Source organism: Phalacrocorax aristotelis, chromosome 3, assembly GCF_949628215.1.
Source record: "Phalacrocorax aristotelis chromosome 3, bGulAri2.1, whole genome shotgun sequence".
Classification (NCBI taxonomy): Eukaryota; Metazoa; Chordata; class Aves; order Suliformes; family Phalacrocoracidae; genus Phalacrocorax; species Phalacrocorax aristotelis.
In genome coordinates this window covers 1,207,233-1,227,804 of record NC_134278.1, presented here as the reverse complement: position 1 = coordinate 1,227,804, position 20,572 = coordinate 1,207,233, and the positions used below count along the sequence as shown (strand labels likewise).

Genomic DNA, 20,572 nt, shown 5'->3' with positions numbered 1-20,572 from the left:
CAGGAGCAAGGACTCCTGGTGCTCTGCATTTCCCCGCCAGCAGAGGAGGTGTGCTGATGGGCTCATCTAGACCTCGTCGCTCTTTGCAGCTTCCTGAGGAGGGGACGTGGCGAGGAGGTGCTGAGCTTTTCTCCCTGGGACCCAGGAACAGGACACCTGGGAACGGTTCAAAGCTGCATCGGGGAGGTTCAGGCTTGGCATTAGGCAGCGTTTTTTTACCAGGAGGGTGGTCAAACACTGGAACGGGCTTCCTGGAGTCGATGCCCCAAGCCCTTCAGTGTTTAAGAGGCATTTGGACAATGCCCTTAATAACATACTTTAACTTAATCACCCTTGAATTCATCAGGCAGTTGGACTACGTGATCTTTGTAGGTCCCTTCCAGCTGAAATAGTCTCTCCTCTCTTCTCTTCTCTTCTCTTCTCTTCTCTTCTCTTCTCTTCTCTTCTCTTCTCTTCTCTTCTCTTCTCTTCTCTTCTCTTCTCTTCTCTTCTCTTCTCTTCTCTCCTCTCCTCTCCTCTCCTCTCCTCTCCTCTCCTCTCCTCTTCTCTCCTCTATTTCTATTTCTATTTCTATTTCTATTTCTATTTCTATTTCTATTTCTATTCCTATTCCTATTCCTATTCCTATTCCTTTCCCATCCCATTCCATCCCACCTTTGGCCTGGCTGGGGCCAGGGGCTCTAGGGCAGGAGACAAGAGCTGGACCTTGACCATCTGCTCCAGGATGCCCGGGCAGGGCCACCCCCTCGTCGGTCGTGGCTGGGAGGGGAGAGGTGCCCCCTGGCAGGCTGGAGCTCCTGCCTGTGGGAGTCATGGATTAGCGAGCATGTGAAGAAAAAGCTAGAGAGAGGGAGATTGCAGCAGTTGAGCTGTCTAAATTTCAGGGGTAAAGGGGCTGGATGCACCCATGCAAGCTTGCAGCAGGAAGCGGAAGGTGCAGGAAACATTGGTACACTCTGTCCCGTCCCTGGGAGGGGGAGGACTTAGCCCCCACCCCAGGCTGCCCAGAGATCGATCCCAGACAGATTGCAGCAGCTCTGGAAGTGTTAGTGACACCTTACCACTGATTCATTTTCAGTGATCTCCCCTGGTGCAGGGAGGATTTTGCACAAGAAGCGTCTGAGGCATTGTGCAAAGCTGAGCCTGGCTCGGGCTGTAGCAAACCTGTGCTGGGGTTTACCATGAATCAAATGAGGGGAAAAAAAAAAAAAAGAAAGAAAAGATGTTTCACATTCAGGCTTTTGGAAAGAATGAAAGGGCACTTTGATGTGAACCGTCCTTTTGAATCAAAGAAAAGGACTCATTTTTTTTTAAATTTTTTTGTTCCTATGTACAGCAATGTCCTGGCTCCTTTGGAAGGTCCTTCCTTTTCCAACAGATACGGGTCCCAGACCCAAGACAAAATTGCACCACAAGAATAAAAAGAAGAGAACGTTTCGGTGTTGCCAAATCTGCATTTCAAAACCAGGCATCAGTGTGGCTGGGAAGGGCTCCCACCAGACCCTCTCCTGGCCTTCCTCATCCTCATCCCCCCCATCCCCTTCCCTGCAGCTGCGCTGGGAGCATCGCAGACCTGAGCATGCCTCGGGGCGTCCTGCCTCCAGCCTGAGGAACCCCTGGCCTCTCTGTCTTGCACAGGAGATGGACAGTTTGCATCAGGGCAGCAGCACCAGGGTGCCGACAGCTGGATCTGGGCTCAGGGGCAGGCAGAGAGGAGCAGGGAGGGAAAGGGCAAGGGAAGGGGGATTAACGAGGCACAAATCACGATGTGCAGGAGCTCTGCCCCATTTCCCAGCACCTGCAGGGTCTGCTCTGGAGCAGGGGGGCAGCTCCAGCAGAACTGGGAACAGAAATGCCTTGGACCAGCGCTGCTAAAACCATCAGAGCTTCATTCTCAGGCCCCTTAGACTGGTGCTGTATCCCTTTGAGGGTGCCGTGCAGGTGTTTGCAGGATGGGGCCTGAGTTTGCAAGCTGTGATTATTATTTGTACTATATTGGCCTCGTGTTTCTGCTGGGGAGGGAGCTGGTGTGCTAAACCCTAGCTTGATGCCCGCTGCTCATACTCAGCACTGCAATCAGCCAGGATGGGGTGAGGGCAGGACTTTGCAAGGGAAAAGCAGGTGGTAATTCATGTTACCTCCTTCCAGGCAGCCTGACACAGGGTACAGCACCAACCCAAGGTAGTTTTTTCCAGCCTAAACAGCTTTTCTCTTTGAGCAAACTCACCCCAAGCAGAAGGGAAGAGGTAGGAAGGAGGCCAGGGCGGCGGGGACCAGATCACATCCACCCTAGCGTGAAGCTCACCCAGTCAAATAGCCCCAGAAAAACCAGTCTGGGTCGTGCACGGACCCTGCAGGCGCAGCTGGGAGTGGTGTGGGTGGCGGGGGGAGGATCGTCCCAGTGCAGGGCGGCTGTGGGTTTCCAGGCATGCATGAAGTGGTTTGCTGTGTTGTTATGTTCTGAAGTTCTTCCTGTACTGGAGCAAATCACCATGTTTTCTAAAATGCTGATGCAACAGAAGAGCCCTTTATCTTTGTATCACAGTAGATTTTTTTCCTCTCTCTGTAAATGCCCTAGCCTTGGAGATGATACAGAAGAAGAGCAGCACACTAGGTAAATACCCACACCAGCCCTGCTCAGGCGGTGACCCTGAAATCTACGTTCAAAGCCTTGCTCTCCAGAGACCACTTCCTTAAATCCAGGCTTCAATGTCAAAACTTGGAGGTCCAGATCTGTCAAGTCTAGATTTATGCCTTTCACCGGGGGTCACAGGCCAGGAGCCCACTCACCCTGAGCAGCATCCGTACGATGAAGCAAGCCAGGGCTCGGGGGCAGCACCTTCCCGTCTGCGAGGACGTTAGCATGGTCCCTGGCACGGCTCTGGCTCAGTATTTGTCTGGGATGGTTTATGATAGCACAGGGACTATGATATGATAGACCGGGGACCACCCCCACCACCCTGGTGGATGCAGTTTGTCAAGAGAAGGGACTTTACCTCTACAGACACGAGCAGTTTTATGTCCAGAGCCTTGGTCCATTTATTTACCAATATATCCTCAGATTCCCTCTGTGGCCAGTAAAGTGAGATGGGCACTTCCAGAGGTGGTTCAGCCCGCTCGGCTGCCAAAATTCGGGTGCGATGGGTCTGTGCATGTCACAGCTCCTGACCACCATGAAACTGAGACCCCAGGAAGCATCACCCGATAGCTGTTGACCTTGAAATATTCATGGGCAGGACAGAGCTCTGCAGATGAAAGCAATCTGGTCACGGTGAATTATTGATCGTGTGTTTTCTTGTGCCTGCCCAGTGGGTCCAAGACAAGTCTGATTGGGTTCAGCTCTCTGCCTGCCACTAATTAGCCCCATGGGTCACTTGCCCCAAAGTTGGGGTCATTGCCAAGCACTGGAGTTGAACTCAGGGATGAAAATACCCTTGACAGGAGTCTGGGAGAGGCAGGACGCCCTGCTTCTGTCAGGCCTGGGCACTTTGCTGGTCAGCCTGTGCTGGTCAATGGTGCAAACACATTTGCTTGGCACTATTGCTGCTCACGGTGGCTTTCCAGAGCTGCTGTGTCTTAGACAGGTAGAAATCAGATAGTGCTGTGAGGCGCATCCTAGCACCATCCTGCATGGCCCTAGGAAGCTCAGAAAGCCTCTTGCTATGATCCCAATCTTCCTAGGCTGCCCCCATAGTCACAGGAAAGAGGAATCTCCCAAGGGATGGTTACCCACATCGGATCTCGCTCAGCCTTTGGATGGGTGTGACTCCATCCTTGGTGGTTCTGGAAGACCGGTGCGGACAGTTCATAACCTCCATGTCCAAGTAGATAAGGAGGGTCCAAAATTTCTATCTCAAGTGTGGCATTTGGACACACATCTTCGGGATGTCACACACCGGACCAATGCCTCCATCAGCATGACCAGGCAAAGGTCCTTTTCACCCTGAGCAAAGAAAAGTGATCTCCCAAAGGCTCTCAGCCCCTGTCAAGTTTCCCCCATCCTTTTTGCAACCCTTCCAATGTACCATTAAATTGCTGGGGGGGAAAAAATGCATCCTGAGGACCCTGAAAAGCAGGAAAAGGCCTAGGAAAAGGTTCAAAGCGATAGACTGGGTGCTGCCGTGAGTCCCAAGGCAGAGCCTGTAGGAGCTTGAGGTATTTCCTGGAAGCACCTGTGATCTAGACCGACCCTGAACTGTTCCAGTGTAGGAGCTCACTCCTTGGAAGGAGGGAGCACTCACCAGGTCCACGTTTCCCTTGCTGCTCGTGGGCTGCTTCGAGAAGCCTGACACTGCTATTATTTTTTTTTTTTCTCTCTTTCTTTTCGGTGCCTCACTCAGGATTAAGTTTAACGATGGATACAAGTCAGTAGCAAGGTACCAAAGTGCCATGACTGGTGGGATCTTGGCTTTTTGGCAGGGTGGGGCGGGGGTTGCTCTCATCCCAGCCCATCCCAGTCACCCCACATCCCATGAATATGTGACTGCCCAGACATAAATACCCCCAGGATTTGGGATACGGGTCAACCTGGTTTAAGCTCCAAATCTTTCTTATTTCAAATTAATTCTCAAGTCTTAAGCCAGGAGAGCAGGGTATGTGTTCCAGACCTGGGTGAAGCCAATGGTTCATGCGCCAGCATCACAGCAGTGCGTCTCTGCAAGTGCAGGACAGCACATGTGAGTGCTTGAAGCTGGAGCTGATGCCTGCAAGGGAGGAAGAGCTGTACAGTAGCATATGAGCCCTGTGCTCCAGGAGCTTTCTGTGGGACCCTGCCGCACCTGCAAACCTCCTCCATGTCACATTGCAAAGGAAAGACAGGTCCTGTGGTCCCTCTACAGCCAAATCCCACATAATATGATGATGGTCACCCTGTCCATAGGGCTAGTGGACTCCCAAAGGCACCATGAGTAAGAATACATCTGTATAAGTAAATTTGTCTGGCATGGGTGAGTCCAGGACAACGATCCCAGCCCCAAACCATCCCTGTAAGTCTGTTCTTCATTGCTGCTGCTCAGTATCTGGGGGGAGGTGGAGAGGATGCAGACAAAACCTGCAGAAGATTGCTGGCCTGCCACTGGCAAGCAGGACCTGGGCGGTGGCAAAGAGCTGTAGGACAGCATCTCCTCAGTACCTTGCACTGAACAAACCTTCTCAGCATCAGCCCAGGAGGACGCTCCTGGGGGGTGGTGGCAGCCATTAGCCCCTTCCCCTGTCCTGGCTGGGTCCCATGGGCCCCGGCGGGGGTATATGTGTTTGGGTGGGTTTGTTTCTTCCTCTTGTTCATCCTCCTGGCTGTGTCTCTTCCTAACAGTGAAGACCCTGAAGATGGCAGGTACTGGGCGTGGTACCCCTGCTTCGCTCAGGCCCTTTGGGCATGCTGTGTGCATGCATGTGACATGCGTGTTGCTGTACCAATCCCTGCATGGCATCTGGACCCAGGGAAAGGACCTCACTGCTTCCTGCCCTCTTCTTAATGGGGGGCAGAGCCTTCTTGTATTCACCACATCCCCTCCTCCCCAAAAAGCGGGGCTTCTTTGTATCCGGTCTATTTTCCCCTATGCCCAGCAAGTATATGTTTCCTTCTGCTCCTTCCAAAGGAGCTTTGAGGATAATATATCTCTGTCTACCTGTCTATCCATCCATCCACCCATCCATCCATCCATTCATCCCAATGCAGTCTCATCATCCACCAATCTGTCCATCTGTCCATCAGGCCATCTCAATACAATCCTATGCATTCATCCATCTCATTGTATTTCTTTCCATCCCTCACTGCCATTCTCACCATCCCTCCACCCATCCATCCCTCCATCCATCCATCGCAGCACAGATCTGTCCTTTCATCCCAGTGCCGTTCCATCCGTCCATCCTTCCAGCTGTGATACTATCTGTCCATGCTTCTACCCATAACACCAGCCAGCCAGCCCAGCGCCAAACTATTTATCCATCCATCCTGATGCAATGCTTTTTTTCTGCCAGTTGTTCTATCTTGTTCATGCACTCTCTGCCCCCCTGCTCATTCCAGCACCACCAGCACTGTCACTATCTCTGTACCCAGTTCCCTGGATGCCAGTGGGTTAGGAAGCCCTGTTGCAGCAAGATCTCCCTCTGGCGTGCTTGCAAATTGGGTTTGGTGGGTTGCTTGGTGCATGTTGCTGATGGGGGTTTTGAGGGGAGAAGGCGGGCAAGGGTCTTTGTCACTGCAGCAGGATGAATCACGTCTGAATGAATTGCTCTTTGTGATTGCAGAGCTAAGGCTAAGGGGAAAGAGAAAAGACATCTCATGTTACCATTCAGGTACCCTGAGTCCCCCGTCCCTGCCTGTGCCGGGGCTCATTTTCCAGCTCCAGCCTCTAGCCCTTCACAGCAGTGACGCTGCATCCCCCTGAAACGCTGCAGGGCAGGACCACAAGTTCACCTCTGCCAGTGAGAGTGCTTAAGGCACTGAAGCTGCTTGAAGGCATAAAACGAGAATTCTTTGGTGGTGCCACTAATGGGAAATCCATGCCCTTTTCAGGCACCCAAAGCCCAAACTGTGGCTGTCCAGAGTCAGAGAGGCACCTTCTGCAGTGAGGGTTGGTGTGGAAGGGGCAGGGGATAAAGGAGGGGAGGGAGAAAAAGTGATCTGGCGTTAGCTGCTCCACCGGGCCCTTGAAGAAGAATCTCTGGATAGCAGTTCTATAGAGATACCTTCTAGACAGAGATTCTATTTTCTAGATAGACATTCTGTAGAGATTCTATAGAGATATATTCTATAGAGAATCTCACACAGTGCAATCGCCTCGTTCACCCAGGCACTGACGGTCCGGGTGCCCAGGGCCAGCAGCACCACGTGTTGCTGCATGCAGGAGCCAGGAGAGCAGGGAGATGCAGGAGGAGGGAGTCACTCAGAGCAAGAGGGCAGCTGCAGCTACGCTCTTGCATCCCTCATCCAGGCCTAATTTACACCAGCGGAACGAACAGGGAAAGGGCGCAGGCTCAGGCACTGCCCTGTCCCACCCACCTGGGGATGTTGCTCCCCATCCTGGCGTGGGGGGGATGACACCAGAGTCTCTGGCACCCCAGGGCAGTTTGGATGGGCACTGGTGGGGAGGGAGGGTTTCCCAGCCCGGTTGCAGCAGGGAAGGATCCCGCAGCAGCGAGTCACCCGGGGAGATGCAGCTGCTGGTCCCTACAGCGATGCAAAGGGCTTGTGCATTCACGTCCAGCCAAACCAGCTGTGCTCTGGGTGAGATGGTGACAAGCCATGGCTTTGAAGGGACCACGGACCACATCCATGAGCTGCAGGAGAAAGCATGGAGTGATTTAAATCCTCTCCCAGCACTGGGCAGGGGCACTAGGGCAGCTTTTACAATGCAGATGAACCAGCTGAGCTGCTGCATTGGTGTTTGCTGCTCCCCTGACAAGCTCAGCTGGCAAGGGAATAACTTCTGCTGGTTTGGTCCCAGAGCAAGTGTCGGTGCAGGGAGAGAGCAGGACTGCTTTCAGAAGCAGCTTCTGGATGGGTTTCCTTGGCTGTTCTCCAGTCCAGGCTCTAAGCAGATGCCTGCCCACGCTGGGCTGAATGGGAGGACCCTGCTCTTCCCAGACTCCCACCCAGCGCTGGGTCCTGCCCCCCACCTTGTGCTTGGAGCCGGTCTTCCGAGCGTCACCTTTCTAAAAACCCATCCAGCAACACCTCAAACAAAAATGTTTTGGTTTTGTTTTTTCTGGGTGGTTTTCCAGCAGCTCAGCACACAGAGGTCCATGCTCTGAAGGCACCCTCCTGCCCCATGTCCCCAGCACAGACACGGCCACGGGGTGAAGCAGAGTAATTAGCTGCAATTAAAAATCAGCCCTCCTGATAACTTTCTAAAGCTGGTCACCACTCTGCTGGTGCAGGGAGATTAGCCAGGGAAGAAAGATTGACGGGGGTGGAATACAGGGAGGCAGGACCCAGAGAAATGTAGGATCCATGAGAGAAGGAAAACAGGTTTGAAAAGCCAGAAAGCAGAGGCAGAGCAGGATTCTGCAAAGAGAAACAGCAAGGTGAGGAGCCGGTGTTTCCTGCATGGTAGAACACGGCGTTGGTCTGGGCAGGGATGAGGACCCTGAGGTCCAGCCCCTCTCCTCCAGCTGAGCCCTCTCTGGAGGGAGGATATAAATACATCTTTGTGGGAGCATTAGGAAGACCACTCACTTTTACCAAAAAGGAGAAGAAGCCTTGTCTCCTGCCCCGGGAGCACCCCCAGCACCCCACTCACATGCGTGCACGCACAGCTGTAGCTGCTTTACTGGCCCCATACACACATCCAGTGAATGCCCATCACCTCCATCTCCCAGCACAGGAGGCTGTGGTTCTCCTAAGCCCCTCCAGCCTAGCAGAGGGTAACGCAGAGCTGTTATACACCTAAATTACAGATGTAGGCAGGACAGAGGTGTTTGGGGCCGGCCCTGCTGAGGAAGGTTGCCCATGACCGCAGCCTGGGGATGGGGCCCTTGGAGCACTCGTGAGGAGCGGGGAAGCTGCAAAGGGAAGAGCAGCCTCTTTGTATTTTATGCTCTGATTTAAAGCCCTTGAAGTGCACTGAATCTTGTTTGCCTTTTGTTCCCTTGATGCGTGGCCACCGGCTCCAGCAAAGGCAAAGAGAAGACGAAGGAGCACAAGTAGGTTTGCTCGCCCTGCTCCTTCTCCTCCTTCTTGTTTCCAGCTTTCCTAGCTCACGCTGTGGCTGATCGGGTACATGGTGTGCTCTCCTTTTCTCTAAAGCTGAGCCTGTCAGCCCTGGAGGAGCTTGGGTCTCTTGGGTGTGTGGCCTGAGGCTTCGGAGCCCCCAGGGAATATTTAACTACAGCAAAAGCCAATTGTAAAAGACAGGCTTGGAGCAGTCCCTGGCAGCACTGGAAGGGAACTGTGAGGTCTTGAGAGAAGCCTGGCTCCCATCGGGTTTGGATGGGTCCTGGCTGGGGGGGACAGTTTCCCGGCTTGGGCATGGATATCTTAGCCAGGGCTCAGGGTAGGAGAGGGTCTAGGTGCAGGGCTGGGCAAATGGGACTTAGCACCAACCTTACAGCTCCTGTGCCCACAGGTCAGGCTGCCACATCATCCCTGTAGATGTGTTTCTTCAGCTCCTGCCTTCCTTTTATCCCCAGCTGCTTGCACTGATACCAGGCTAGGCTGTGTCTGAGCTCTCTCCCAACAGCAGCATCCTCCAGCTTAGCAGATGTGCTGAAATTTAAGCTCGAGTCTCACAAGTGCAGGCTAATCTCCTCTGTGCAGGGGGCAATCCCTGCAGCCACCACAGGACATTTCCCAATGAGTGAGGTCTCTTCTGGCTCGTATTTATTGCACTGCAGTTTAAGGACCAGTTTATGGCAGTATCTTACTGTTGGACCCTCCTAATCGATGGTGTAAAGCGAGGAGGCAGAGATGAAGTGGGGAAAGGACGTTTCTCATCTTCAAGCAGTCAGCAGGGAGAGGGCAGGCTCAAGAAAAGGTGAGAAGAGATCTCCCTGTGCCAAGCAGCCTTGGTTGGCTCCCCTCCCCCGTTTGGCCATGCAGGGAAGGGGGAAGAGGCAGACTGGCTCTGAGGGTTGGGATCTTCCCTGGGCTTGAGGGCGGCATGCATAGGATGACCCCGTGGGGCTGGCAGTGGGGTCTGTCACTGGTACAGGTGGGAGAACTGGAAGCCTTAGCATGGGGGTGATGGAGGCAGCACCTCACCTGACAGGAGTAATTCTTGCAAAGAAATGAGCCATGGAAACCCTGTTCCCTGCTCCCAAATCCCCAGTAAAAAGCAATTATTAAAATGTCCTTTTTAGCCATAAATAATTAACCAGGAACCTGCAACCATATCTTTAACTAGAAGCTGGCCAGAAGAGAGACTGCTTCCACCTCCCTGCTCCTCTCTGTGCTCCCCTCCTGGAGAGCCACATGGGTGAAACCGTAAAGGACAAAACCAAGTGCTTCTGGGAGCAGAAAATGGTGGATGTGTGCTTTGCCATCAGCTGAAGATAATTCATCTGCTCAGTCCCATATTAGACACCAGAAAATCCAAGAGGAGAGTGCTGTGGGAGGCTGGGTGGATACTCTGGTGTCTGATACAGGTTTAAGCTTGCTTGGAGGCTTGTCCCTGTTTGGGAACAGGGTCAAGGTGTTCGGTCCTACCCCCCCAAACTTGCAGGAACCCAGTCTTGGTTTGCAAGGGGCCAGCGGCTTGCGCTGTTATGGAGGGGGGCGGCAGCCTCCTCTCCACCATCTCAGTTCTTCAGGAAACCAGGCTAAACCCAGGCTTCGGCAAAGGAGGGGCCCTCAGTGCCACCCCACACATTGTGCCGGCATCTCAGGTTCACGGGTCCTCATGTAGTATTCATGACGGTGTCAGCTCTCCGCCAGCGCCGGCTGCCCATCCGCACCCTCGGAAGCCCGGCAGGAGCAGCCGAGGGGTTGGCACCACCTTTTGTTTAATGCTGCAAAGACCCCGCTGTGCCCGGAGGGGAGCTTGGCCGGGCTCCCCATCCCTGCCCGGTCCCGACCTGCACACGGGGCACGGCTCTGCCCTCCGCACCGGGACGGCCACGCCACCCTAGGCGTGCCGCTGGCCGCTCTCCTCGCTCAGCTGAGCTCTTCCAGAGCCTCATCCCGGGGGGAGCCAAGTCCTGGATGGCCAGCGGGTGAAGGTAGTACCCCTGAGGGATGGGAAGGGGAAGGGGGGGGCTGCATGGGGTGTGTCAGTGCTCACCTGGCTTGGAAAAAGTGACAGATGGGGCTGGGGGACAAGGGTGAGCTGCTGAGCATCTGCTCCGAAGCATCTGGGACGGCTCCTTCCTCATCCTTCCCTTGCTTCTTCCCTTCTCCTCAGCACATACAAAGTCTGCTGCCAGAATCCACCAAAACCCACTTTTTATCCTTTTTTCTCTGTTTTTTTTTTTTCTTTTTTTCTTTTCTCAATGACCCCCAAGCTCCAGTCCACTGTGATAATACCAGTAAGCGCAGTGGTGCAGGAAGGAGGCAGCGCCAGATGTGGTAACTGGGGCTGAGATGTGACCGGGATGCAGGCATGGGGACAGCACCTGAAGGTTTATGCCACCGAGGGACCTTGTGCCCGCTGGACTCTGCTCTCCAAACCAGCTAGAGCTGCGGCTCCTCTTGTGGATGTGCTAGAGGCATCTGGCTGTTTCCCATTTCTGGGACCTCTTCTGTAGTAAAATTGTCTTTGGGGACACACGAGAGGCTCCTGCAGCTGAAGCCCCCAGGCATTTCCTGAGGCTCAGCTGGCAGCGAGGGCTCATTGCTGCAGGAGGGGAGGGGGGGGTGACACCGTCTCTCACTCGCATCCCTCTGGAAGGAGCTGGGTTGGGTTGGTGCTGCTGGGACGGGTCTCAGCGGATGCTCCTTGGACCCGGTGCTTAATCCCAGTCTTTTTCCACATGAACCCAAACCAGCTTGATCGTTTTACTGATGGGGGCACCAGATGCTGTGCTAACCAGGACCCAATGCATCCTCAGTGCCCATGTTATTTTGGGTCCTGGTAGAGGACCAGCACTGCCAGTATCTTCCCTGCAAAGTCCTACTGGCTCCACCACCAGTTGCTTTGTTTTACCTCCCAAGGAACCTCAGAAATTCCTGGGACAGATACAGTGATTTTATCGCTAACCGTCTCGGAGCACATTGCCACCATGCCAGCTCTGGGGCTGGTGGGGCTTTTTTTCTTCTTCATTTTAAAGAAATTAATTGAAAACAAGGGAATGTAACGTAAGCGACCCTGGAGGTGCAGTGTCTCACTGCGGGGCTGTGTGGCTGCTGGGTTTCCCACACTCCGTGGTGGAGAGCAGTCTCAGAGCAGAGTTTCACAGCCTGAGCTGTTACAGCATTTGCTCATTAAAAAAAAAAAAAAAAAAAAAAAAACACCACAATAGTTTGCAAATAGCTTAAAAGTGTTCCTTCCCCTTAGCACCTCGAGGCAGATGTTCCCTGGCAGGATGAATGACAGACGCAGAACCCTAGCCCGCGTCTTTCCTCCTTCTATCCATTGAGAAATTGCCCTTTCACTGAGGATCCCGTGAATTAATCACAGCTACCAGAGACTGCCTCGAGGCCCGAGCAGTGCTTTAGTCCCAATTAAACCTCAGCTATAAATAGTTCCCGTATCTTATGCCGGCCTTCTGCCCCGATTGAATTCCCCCCTCCCTTGGTGAATAAATTATCCTCCCGTTCCCCTTAATTTTCTTCGCATTTGCTCTGGCTCCATCAGCAGCCTGCAAGCCTCCAGTTGTTATTTAAGACAACAAATGCATCAGCCTGGCTGCAATGCCGAGACTTCTTTGTCTTGCAAAAAAAACCCCCGAAAGGGTGGAACTTCACCCTTTGTCCCCAGCCAGATGCGATCAAAGCTGAGACGGGGCGACCCCGCAGCTCAGGGGCAGCGCACCCCAACCCTGCTGCATCCAGGGCTGGCGCTGAGCCCTGGCAGCCGGCTCGGAGGTGAGGGCCAGGCTGGAGGTGAGGATGCCCCTTGACCCGAGAACGTGTCCATCAGGCCTGCGAGGTTTCTGCAAAGAGCAGCACATTCGGGTAATGGGAATTTTCCGATTAAAAAGAAATTCCCCTTCAGCTTTACCGCCTTCTGCTTCTGGGACAGTCACAGGCCATTGCCTTCAACTCTCTCCCCAGCTCTTTGCTCCTTAGAACAGGGCTGTTGCACAGCCTGACCTGTGCTTCTTGCTGCTTTCCGTTTTGCACATCCCATGGAGTTTTTCTCCTAGTGAGATTTTTCAGCTGAATCTTCAGGCTAAAAATCCACGTTACAGCCAAACTCCATAACTTTCACCAGGGTGGCTCAGAACCTCCTGCCCCTTTGCAGCAGCAGCATGGATTTACCTCCAAACAACAGGGAACAGCTTCCCAAAAATATCTGCAAGTCCCTTATTGCCTTTAACAACCTCTGCCCCTTTGCATTTGAGAGCAATCCTGTTTGCGGTGCAGAAATCCTGTGGTTTACTAAACGCTGTGTTTTTATATTTGCTGTAGATGTGTGAAACAAACACCAAGTAACGTAGGAGTCCAGACCGTGAGAGCACTTGTGGTTGCACAGGCTGATGTCTGAGCTGGAGCAGTTAGCCCTAGCCCCACTGAAGCATTTGGAGCTAGAAGTCTTACTCCTTTAACTTGCCTTGAAATGATAGATATTTTTAGCAAGCAACAGGCAAGCCATTTGCAAATCATTATTTTATCAGCCAATCCAGCCCAAACTGCCCCAAATGAATTTGACCCCAGCCTAAATTGCAGACGGGGAGTTAAGGCTGATCTGGTACTGGTGTTTACCGCGCTGGAAGGGGAAAAATCATGTTGCTGCAACGGGCTGCGGCAAGACTTTAGGCTCTGCATAGGTCTGCTGCTGATGCAGCCACAGAGGTTATTGATTTTTCACAGCAAGGTGGTGGGGGAAGTGGATGGGTGTTTTAATTTTTAGTAAACGGGTTTAGGTAACTGGGGAGCAATTGCACAAACGGGTCAGGAGAGATGGGGAGTCCGTGGGCAGCGGGGGCTAGGAGCGGGGACGGGAGGCATGGGTCGGGGGGGGAAAGAGTTCGTTAGTTGCTAACTCTGTGCTCCAGCCTTGTATTTTATCCAAAGTTGGGGCATTCCCTGAGGAAAAAATGAGACCCAAGACTCAAAGGCAGGGCATTTAGCTGTGACCTTGACTCTGCCCTGTGGTGTATTTGTAGCAGCCCCTGCTTAGTCTTTCAGCAGGCATTTCTTTCTCTTGCTTTTGAGCTGTGAAAGGCTCCTCTTCCCACCCCCAAGTCCCAGAAAACAACACTAAAAATACAGTAATTGATGGGTTGGTGTTTTTTTTCTCCCTTTCTTCTTCCAGAGCTGGGAAAGGAGTTTTTTCAGCCATGAAGCTTGGCAAGACGCGTCCATCAAAGGATGACCATCAGAAACAAGGTATGTTGCTCCTGGGAGGAGGTCGTTCTCTGCTCCAGTGCTGCTTTTTGGCTACCCTTTGCATCTCAGGAAAGCACCTGAGGGACCCCATGGAGTGGTTTGGGTGGGAAGGGACCGCTAAAGGCACCCAGCCCAACCCCCTGCCGTGAGCAGGGACACCTTCAGCCAGAGCAGGTTGCTCAGAGCCCCGTCCAGCCTGGCCTTGGGTGTTCCCAGGGATGGGGCATCGACCACCTCTCGGGGCAGCCTGGGCCAGGCTTTCACCGCCCTCAGCGTGAACAATTCCTTCCTTCTCTCTAGCCTGAATCTCCCCTCCTTTAGTTTAAACCCATCACCCCTTGTCCTGTCGCTGCAGGCCCTGCTAAAACGTCAGTGCCCAAAGCGGCTGAGGTCAGGCACAGGCAGTCGGTAACCCAGGGATCGCAGCGGGAGCGTTGGGTGCTCGGGATGAGAGCCGGAGCGAGGGGCTCCATGGGGAAGCGGGAGGTAGGAACTGATGGAGAGAGGCTCCCGCTGCAGGCTTGGCCAGATATCACCCACCTTGTGCAACTGTGGCAAAACCTGGCAGTCATGCAGGCAGCTTCCAGCTTGTTTTTAGAGATGATTTGCAAATGTGGCAAAGCAAAGCAGGATTTAGCCCTTGCACCTTGCTGGGTGCAGGGTGCAGCAGCAGCGCAGCGAGAGGAAGGGCTGCAGGGCTGCCTGTCCCCTGGCTCAGCAACGCAGCAGCACAGAAATCCGATGCCTTTCTGGAAACGCACGAGGGGGTCAGCAATTGGAAATTTGTTGTTGTTCCCATTCACGCCAAAGGATTGGGTTTCAACAGCAAAGAAATGGGGGAATGCATGTTTGCAGGCAAGGACAAAGCGCTGCTTTAGATAGTGTTCCTGGGCAATTCTCCACTGGTTTTCAGCCAGGTCTGAGTATAGGAAAAGGGGAATTTGGCCTGGGACACCGGTGTAGGTAGAGGCATTGGCAGCCTGTGAGAAGGCATGGCATTGAAACCTGGGTGGCCTCCCTCTCTCCCCAGTGCCTGGGCATTCATCTCGTGGTTAGAGCTTCACGCAAGACCATGGAGAAAGCAGCTGGGATGCAAAGGCAGGCGCAGGGTGTGCTAACAGATAGTAGAGTGCCTTCATAGCTGGGGATTTACCCGTGGTTGGGGAACGGCTGCAACACAGCTGCTATATTGCATGGTGTGGTCAGTGCTGTACAGCCGTGGGGCTCCTTGTTCAACCTTCCCCGGGTACCTCTGGCTTTCACACACCTCACCGGGGCTCTGCTCTCTTAACAGCCCCCTCCTCTCTCAGCCTCAGTGCTGTCTCGGCTGTGATCCCACCCTTGGTCTGGTCAGCTGGCGATGGCACGGGGTGGATGTTGCACCCTCTGCCTGTTGGCCAAGCCAGCATCCCTCTTGTGCCACGGTCTGCTTTCCTCCCGTACGGACTGCTGGTCCTGCTCAGGTCAAACAGACCCACTGAACCACCAAAAAGCAAGCTGGGAGGGTGCGAGTCCGTCCGCCCGCCTGCACGTGGCAGGATCAAACCTGCTTAGGTCCTTCCCAGATGGTGTGACTCTGACTCAAGCTCAAAAACACCCCGTTGAGTTGAGGACACCCTTTCCCCACCCAACCCGCAGCAGTGGGTGTCTCTCCACACTTCAGCTTCAGCAAAAGCCCATGTTATCTCACAAAAACAGGCCAGACATGGTGAAAAACCTGATTTCTGGTCTCCTGGAGCATGCCGGTCTCCTGGAGCAAGCTACAAGCTTGCCTAGGTTAGCAAAGAGGCAGGGACTGTTTCCCAGGAGCAGTGTTTGTACGAGTGGATTCGTACGGCTTGTGCCACCAAAGCAAACCAGTGACCCAACATCTGTACTGGTGGGTTTGGCCCAACAACAATAAAAAAATTCGTTGCTGCTTTGTGGTCCTTTCTTGACCAGAGCAAGGGCAGGAGGGGGAGGCATGACGTGCACACGGGTTGTACACAGGGAAAGGAATATCTGAGCAACTTCTTCCAGTAGAAACGCAGACCGGTGGGCAACGCCGCTGTGTCTCAGTGCCTGTGGGATGTGGGGTCTTGACCCTCCCTGCAGCAATTTTTATTCTTAGGAAACAACCCCTTTCTCCTGTTTTTTCAGACCTGTCTACCCTAAAGCTAGGTCTCTACCCTAAAGTAGAGTCTTTGCAACTGCTCTTCTGGTAGGTAGAGCTGCAGCAATTGCTTAAATGCTCTTTCACCCCTTTGAAGTGCGGGGTGTTTGCCATTTTCTGTTCTCTTTTTGCCATCACAAAACCACGCACAGGCACAGTGTCCAGGTGGAATAATGTGTCACAGGAGGCAACATGTCTTTTTTAATCCCTTTTTAGACCAGGTTATCTGTGACCTGACCTGGTGACCATTGTTCTTTGTATTATCAGGTGAGGCTCATAGGAGGTATTGGTTACCTTTCTCTTCGCCTTTAATTATTCACAGAGTGGAAATAATAAGAGACATTCTCTTGTCTCCTTTATGCAGATGAACCCGCTGTTTTGGAGGCAGAAGACCTGGACCGAAAAGCCACGAGGCGGGCGTGTGGACTGGAGCCAGACACCATCTCCTTGGCCTCTGTCACAGCTGTCACCACCAATGTCTCAAATAAGAGGTGAGGGCCAGATGTGAGCTCGTGCCAGCCAGGAGGCGAGGGCACGCTGGCACACACCCCACAACCACGTGCCCCCAGAGACGGGACATGTTGGAAATCACATTGCCCTGTGCAGCAGGTGGTTTTTTGGAAATAGGAAAATTGGCGCAACAAAGAGCACCAATGTCGTGTTTCACAGCCCCCAGGGTTTGTATTCCTCAAATTCAAAGAGGGCAGGAGCTTCGCGGGGGTGACCCTGCAAATGCTCTGTCACAGCTTGCAGCAAGTCCAGCCGTGGTTTGACCAAAGGTTTCTTCTGCCCCTCCAAAGGTCCAAGCCTGACATCAAAATGGAGCCGAGTGCTGGGAGGCCAATGGATTACCAGGTAGGTGACAACGTTGTGCCCCCAGCCTCGGCTCATGGGGGTCACAGCCCAGGGGCTGGGGGGGACTCTTCGGCAGGGAACAAGTTGGTGCTGGGTTTCAACACACTGCGCTCACAGAGCACGGCTTCCCAGGAGCTGGCATTTAAACGGTTGAGCGATAAGCTCGAGGTCAAGTAATTAACTGGTTTTGCCATCATGTGAAGCCCAGAAAGCCCGAATTAATCTGTCATTGAGGGAGGCTATCTCCAATACATTTCTCTTACTTCCCAAAGGCTTTCAGTGTTCTCTTTAGTGTTCGAGACTGGTGAGCCCTGGCTGGCAGTACGTTGCTCACCGGATTTCCTGCGATAGGCGGGTACCTGGCTGCTGTTGTCCTCCAGCGGCGCTCCGTTCCTGCCACTTTATCTAGAGTGAGAAGAACCACACGTTTAGTTTCCCAAAGCTCAGATGATCCGCGCTGCCCCCTCTTCTTTTACTAGTCGGTGCCAGCGTGATTCATTAATTGGCTCTTCTCATTTTCACCAAGCCGTGCTGATTCAGCAGCAATTTAGCTTTACGTCTTTGCCCCTCAGCACAGCAACACATTCCTGGGGATATCTTGGAACAATGAAAATAACGATTTTTTGTTAGAGATTTATTGCATAACATTTGCGGTGCCTGCTGCAGACCAGATCGTGAGGCTTACAGGGAGTGTGTCTGCGTGGTCCAGGAGGGGGGAACATAAAGGACATAAAGAGGAGGGGGAAGGTGCAAAACAAATTACAGCCAAGAGGCAGAAGGAACACAGGGTCCAGTTATTTGGCCACTGCAAACAGGAGGAGCACAAGATCAGTGTTAATGACGAATGGCTAATTTCTGGAGTATAATCACAGAATCACTGAATCCCAGAATCCCAGGTGCGAAGGGACCTCAGGGACCATCTAGTCCAACCTCTCTAGGAAGAGCCCAGCCTAGACAAGGTGGCCCAGCGCCCTGTCCAGACGGCTCTTGAAGGTGTCCAACGTGGCCGAGCCAACCCCTTCCCTGGGGAGATTATTCCAATGGTGACTGGCCTCACTGTGAAAAATTTCCCTCTGGTGTCCAATCGGAATCTCCCCAAGAGCAACTTGTGTCCATCTCCCTTGTCCTCTCCATGGGACTCCATGTAAAAAGGGAGTCTCCACCTTCTTTGTAGCTACCCCTTAAGTACTGGTACATGGGGATGAGGTCCCCTCTGAGCCTCCTTTTCTCAAGGCTGAACAAACCCAGCTCTCCCAGCCTATCCTCATATGGCAGCTTCCCAGTCCTCTGATCATCTTGGTGGCCCTTCTCTGGACCCCTTCCAGCCTGGCCACATCCTTTTTGTACAGCGGGGACCAGAACTGGACACAGGACCCCAGGTGTGGCCTGGCCAGCGTTGAGTAGAGCGGGGTGATGACCTCTCTATCTGTGCTGGTGAAGCCCTGTAACAAGGTTTGCAGCGCGAGGCTGGTTCATGGACAAGGTGCGTGCCCGGCTGACCTCCCTGCGTCTGCTTTCCTTTGACAACCGGCTTTCATGGAACATTGGAAGATCAAAAGGGAAGGACTCGCTCTTCCAGGCCCCATCCCTGGGAAACCTCAAGACACTGCCCCGGTCTGTGGCAGGGAGGGGATGGGAGGGAGGGACCAAGCGTGAAGAAGGATGGAGCCCCGCAAGGCCACCCCGAGGAGCTGGTGTGGGCCAGGGCAGGGGCGGAGGGGAGGTCTCGGCGAGAGATGACCCTGGCTGCAAGCCTCCCCAGAAGGCGTTTGGGATGTTTCCACGCGCCGTGCCACGCTGTGCGGGAGGAGCGGACCTGAGCCGGGATCCCTGAGCCGCTGCAGCGCTGGGTGTGGGGTCGGAGGTTGCCTTTGCACCTCAGCTCCCCCGCACTAGGTCAGCCTGTGCCCCGATGGATGCCGGGCAGCCTTGCCCCCTCCTCAGAGGCCTCAGCTACCCTTTATCAGCTGCCTTTTAGGAGCACTTCAGAATGGAATAGAATATTTTGGCTTAAATCATCACAGCATCCCCCCCCCCGCCCCTCCTTTTTTTTTACTGGAATCTGAATCTCTTTTAAAGAAATCTGATTGAAAGTCAAACCTCTTAATATGTTACCAAAATGAAATCTCCCCACAAAGATAACACTTTAATTTTTAATAGATTTCTGTTTTCCATTATTGTGTGATTCAAGATAAAGCTATATTCAAGTTACAGAAATAATTAATGATAGCTAAAGAAGGCACGTGTAAATTAACTCATCTGTTGGGCTTGAAAGGACTCAGGACTGAGACCTCATGTTATTTTAGAAAAATAATTTTAAATTATACCCAAATTCCCTGTGCTTTGCAACCTGGGAGTGACCCATCCTACCACCAACTCGTGATACCTTAAAGAGATGACTCTAGAAAAATGGCTGCTGGGAACTGAGAAGATTTGGTGTCTACATGAAATTAAACATTATGTTTTTTAGTTAAATTAAGAGATTTAGGACTAATCCAAGCAGGAATTCCTAATATGAATTTCACATTGCAAGGAAGGAATTCAGATATGATCTAAATACCTAATATTAGTTTAATGTCATGAGGTGGATTGAATTGTGAATTACAAACTCCTGTGTCATAGATTCATGCAAGTGTTTCATCTGGATGATTTGCTCATAATCTGTTGAAAGTAGGGGTTTTTTTCATATACCACATACAGGAATACTTAATTTAAATAAAATGGCATGTGTGTATACATGCATATAGGAGACCTGAGCCATGAAATGGTGGGAAATACTCCAGAAATAATGAAGAGTAGAGTAGAATAGAATATTTCCATTGGAAGGGGCCTAGAATGATTATCTAGACCAGCTGCAACCCTTTGTGTTTTCTATCAGAAGCAAGTGAAGCCAGCTGGGGTCTCACCAACCGAGCCTCCACTCCTCCAGCTTAGCTAAATCTATTTGACTTCACACCTCCCATGAAGCCCCCCATGCTCTGAGGCTGAAGCATCAGGGATGCCCAGGGTCTCCTGCATCCCACACCACGTCGCAACTCACTCGGGCTTGTGTGGGCAGCCCGCTGTCTTTGGTGTGAGCAGTAGACCCCGGAGCTGCCACTATTGCACCAAAACACCTCAAAAATGAGAGCTGGGGCAACAGGAATTAAGGCAGCGAGCTGCTCTCAGGAGGTGAAGGCGTGTGAATCCCTCTCCCCAGGTTAGCATCACCATCATTGAGGCCCGGCAGCTGGTTGGGCTCAACATGGACCCCGTGGTCTGCGTGGAGGTTGGAGAGGAAAAGAAATACACATCCATGAAGGAATCGACCAATTGCCCTTACTACAATGAGGTGAGTCTGTCCTCGGGTGATGCTCACGGCTACCTGCTCCTCCCGGTCTGCATTGCTGTTAGCCAATTAAATGTAATGTAATGTTACTTCATGTTTTTTCTTTTTTTCTTCTGTCACCTTTTGTGAGAATAAGATGAAATCTCAGACTACACAGAACAAGAAATGAAGCCTTTGCCCTCTGGTATTTTGCACAATGGTAAAAAGCGCACTGACTTGATCTGTGCTAAATTATTCTCCGTTTTCCCAAGAAGTTAGTGCTTCCTTCTAGTTCCTCAGACTGCAGAGACTGTCAGTGTTGGAGCTC

The 20,572-nt window shown here is 52.6% G+C and overlaps 1 protein-coding gene across 4 annotated transcripts in view; it reads left to right on the top strand.

Annotated features, from left to right (window-relative positions):
* Positions 1-20,572, top strand: part of OTOF (otoferlin) — a 93,951-nt gene that overhangs the window by 34,871 nt on the left and 38,508 nt on the right. For all 4 annotated transcript variants that reach the window (XM_075086390.1, XM_075086389.1, XM_075086388.1 and 1 more), the window contains exons 4-7: positions 13,857-13,930; positions 16,447-16,573; positions 16,883-16,937; positions 20,137-20,268. In XM_075086390.1, the coding sequence (XP_074942491.1) occupies positions 13,857-13,930; positions 16,447-16,573; positions 16,883-16,937; positions 20,137-20,268 (388 nt within the window). The remainder of the gene's footprint in view (positions 1-13,856; positions 13,931-16,446; positions 16,574-16,882; positions 16,938-20,136; positions 20,269-20,572) is intronic.